General features: G+C 58.5%; 1 protein-coding gene across 1 annotated transcript in view; it reads right to left on the reverse strand.

Moving 5' to 3' along the window:
* Nucleotides 1-1515: 1515 nt before the first annotated feature.
* INMT (indolethylamine N-methyltransferase) overlaps nucleotides 1516-1964 on the reverse strand; it is a 1564-nt gene continuing 1115 nt past the window's right edge. Inside the window, 3 exon segments of the mRNA XM_008584923.1 lie at nucleotides 1516-1736; nucleotides 1739-1822; nucleotides 1825-1897. Coding sequence (XP_008583145.1) covers nucleotides 1516-1736; nucleotides 1739-1822; nucleotides 1825-1897 — 378 coding nt within the window.

A 1964-nucleotide genomic window follows, 5' to 3' on the forward strand; every position in this document is an offset into this window, starting at 1 on the left:
GACTGGCTCAGGGAGCCCTGCATGGTGTCTGTATGATGAGAGATAGCAGTCAGGCCGTGGAGGGCCTCGTGGGCCCTTACTGTGCTGGGACATTATCCCAAGGGCCAAGGTTTCAAGCAGTGTAGAGACATGGGTGCATTTGCTTTGGGAGGCTGCTGTGTAGAGGACGGACTGGCACTGGCACACAGGAGGCTGAAAGACCAGGGAGGGGCCCACGCCACAGTTCTGAGAGCTGTAGGGGGCTTCATGTGGGCCAGGCTTGGGTGGAGGCATGCTGACACCCCTCCGAAATCTCAGAGAGAATAGGGGAGCCCAGCACTGGGGGCTGGCTCAAATGGAGCCGGCTGTGTGAGTAAGAGGGTGTCCTGAGATGTACAACCTTGGCAAGGTCCTCCTGGGGACATGATCCTAGGCCTTCCCAGAGGCCAGAGAGCCCATATTCTTGGCCATATGGATGGAGCCACCTGGCTCCCTTACCTGCCCACTGAGGCTCCATCACAGTCCTGTCTATTGTAACCTGGGCAGAAGTCCAAGCTCCAACGCTGGCCAGTCACCTCCCCTTNAGAGGCCAGAGAGCCCATATTCTTGGCCATATGGATGGAGCCACCTGGCTCCCTTACCTGCCCACTGAGGCTCCATCACAGTCCTGTCTATTGTAACCTGGGCAGAAGTCCAAGCTCCAACGCTGGCCAGTCACCTCCCCTTCCAAACCTCGGCTTTCCCCTATGAGGGAGAACAGGAGCTTGGCCTAAAATCATCTTGCTCTTACAACCTGAGGTCCCATTCCTCCGTTCCCACAGCAGAAGGACTGGGCTGAGCAGAACCAGTCCCTCAGGCCAAACAATGGGATACTGCTGTCCCACTGTCTGTTGCATGTGCTCCTCCCCAACGGCCAGTCCCCTGCGAATCTTTGCCTGAGCATTCTCTTGGGCCACACTGCCCAAGTACAGGCAGGCTGACACTGCTGGAGAATGAATGCCCCTCAGGAGCAGCCCTTGACATGACAGGAGACTTGGTGACAGAGGCTCTGCTCCCTTGGATGTGCTGCCTCCCAGGCATGTGCTCTACAGCGGCCCTCAGGGGCCTTTAGCACGACTGAGACCCAGCTGCCCACAGCGGTTGGGCTTGCTGATGCCCCCCACACTGGCTGTTCCCTTCTCTGCCTTCTTTCCCACATCCCTAGCGGTGCTTCCTGGGATACCTCCCCAGTAAACTATGTGCACTCAAATCCTTGTCCCAGGTCTGCTTCTGGGGAAGCCACACCCAGATAGTATCCAGCCAAGCCCCTTTATTTTATGACCTTTGGTGCAGGCGAACAAGAAAGGTGTGTGGGACGGATGCCTGGACTGGTGCAGGGGGACCCTTGCTTTTCACCTGTGACTTAGGGACCAGCTGATAGGAGTAAAGGGGCAGAGCTGAGGCTCAGCCTAATTTTCGGGGGGCTGCAGAGTAAGACTCTGGAAATGCTGATCATGACTTCCCCTCTGTGGCAGGCCCTCCTCCTCCAGGCTGGCCTCAGATGCCAGGGCCCTTATGGGCCACCACAAAGCAGATGCCCTCATTGATGGAGCAGGCCTTGGAGTAGCTGACGGGGCAGTGATCACACCTCAGCACCAGGCAGCCGGCCTCCTGCACGGCTTTCTCCACCATCTCCTCCAGGTGGAGCCCGAAGAACTTCTCGTAGCCTACCATGTAGTGCTGGGAATTCAGGGTGGCCATGGTGACCAGGTGCCCAGGGCGGCCTGGCACATGTCCACGTTGGCACAGGCACTCTCCAAGGCCAGCAGCAACAGCATGCATTAGGCTAGGGGCACCTGGGCCACCCCAGGGGGTGCAGTTTGGTCAGGTCGCAGTTCAGCAACCACGTGACTGTGCTTCGGAGCTGGGACTCCTGCTCCTATGGTGGAGGGTTCCAGAGGTAATGAGACAATTACAACAGCCCTCCGCCCCCCCCCCCCCCCCCA

The sequence above is a fragment of the Galeopterus variegatus genome, unplaced genomic scaffold (genome assembly GCF_000696425.1).
Source record: "Galeopterus variegatus unplaced genomic scaffold, G_variegatus-3.0.2 Scaffold3405, whole genome shotgun sequence".
Taxonomy (NCBI): domain Eukaryota; kingdom Metazoa; phylum Chordata; class Mammalia; order Dermoptera; family Cynocephalidae; genus Galeopterus; species Galeopterus variegatus.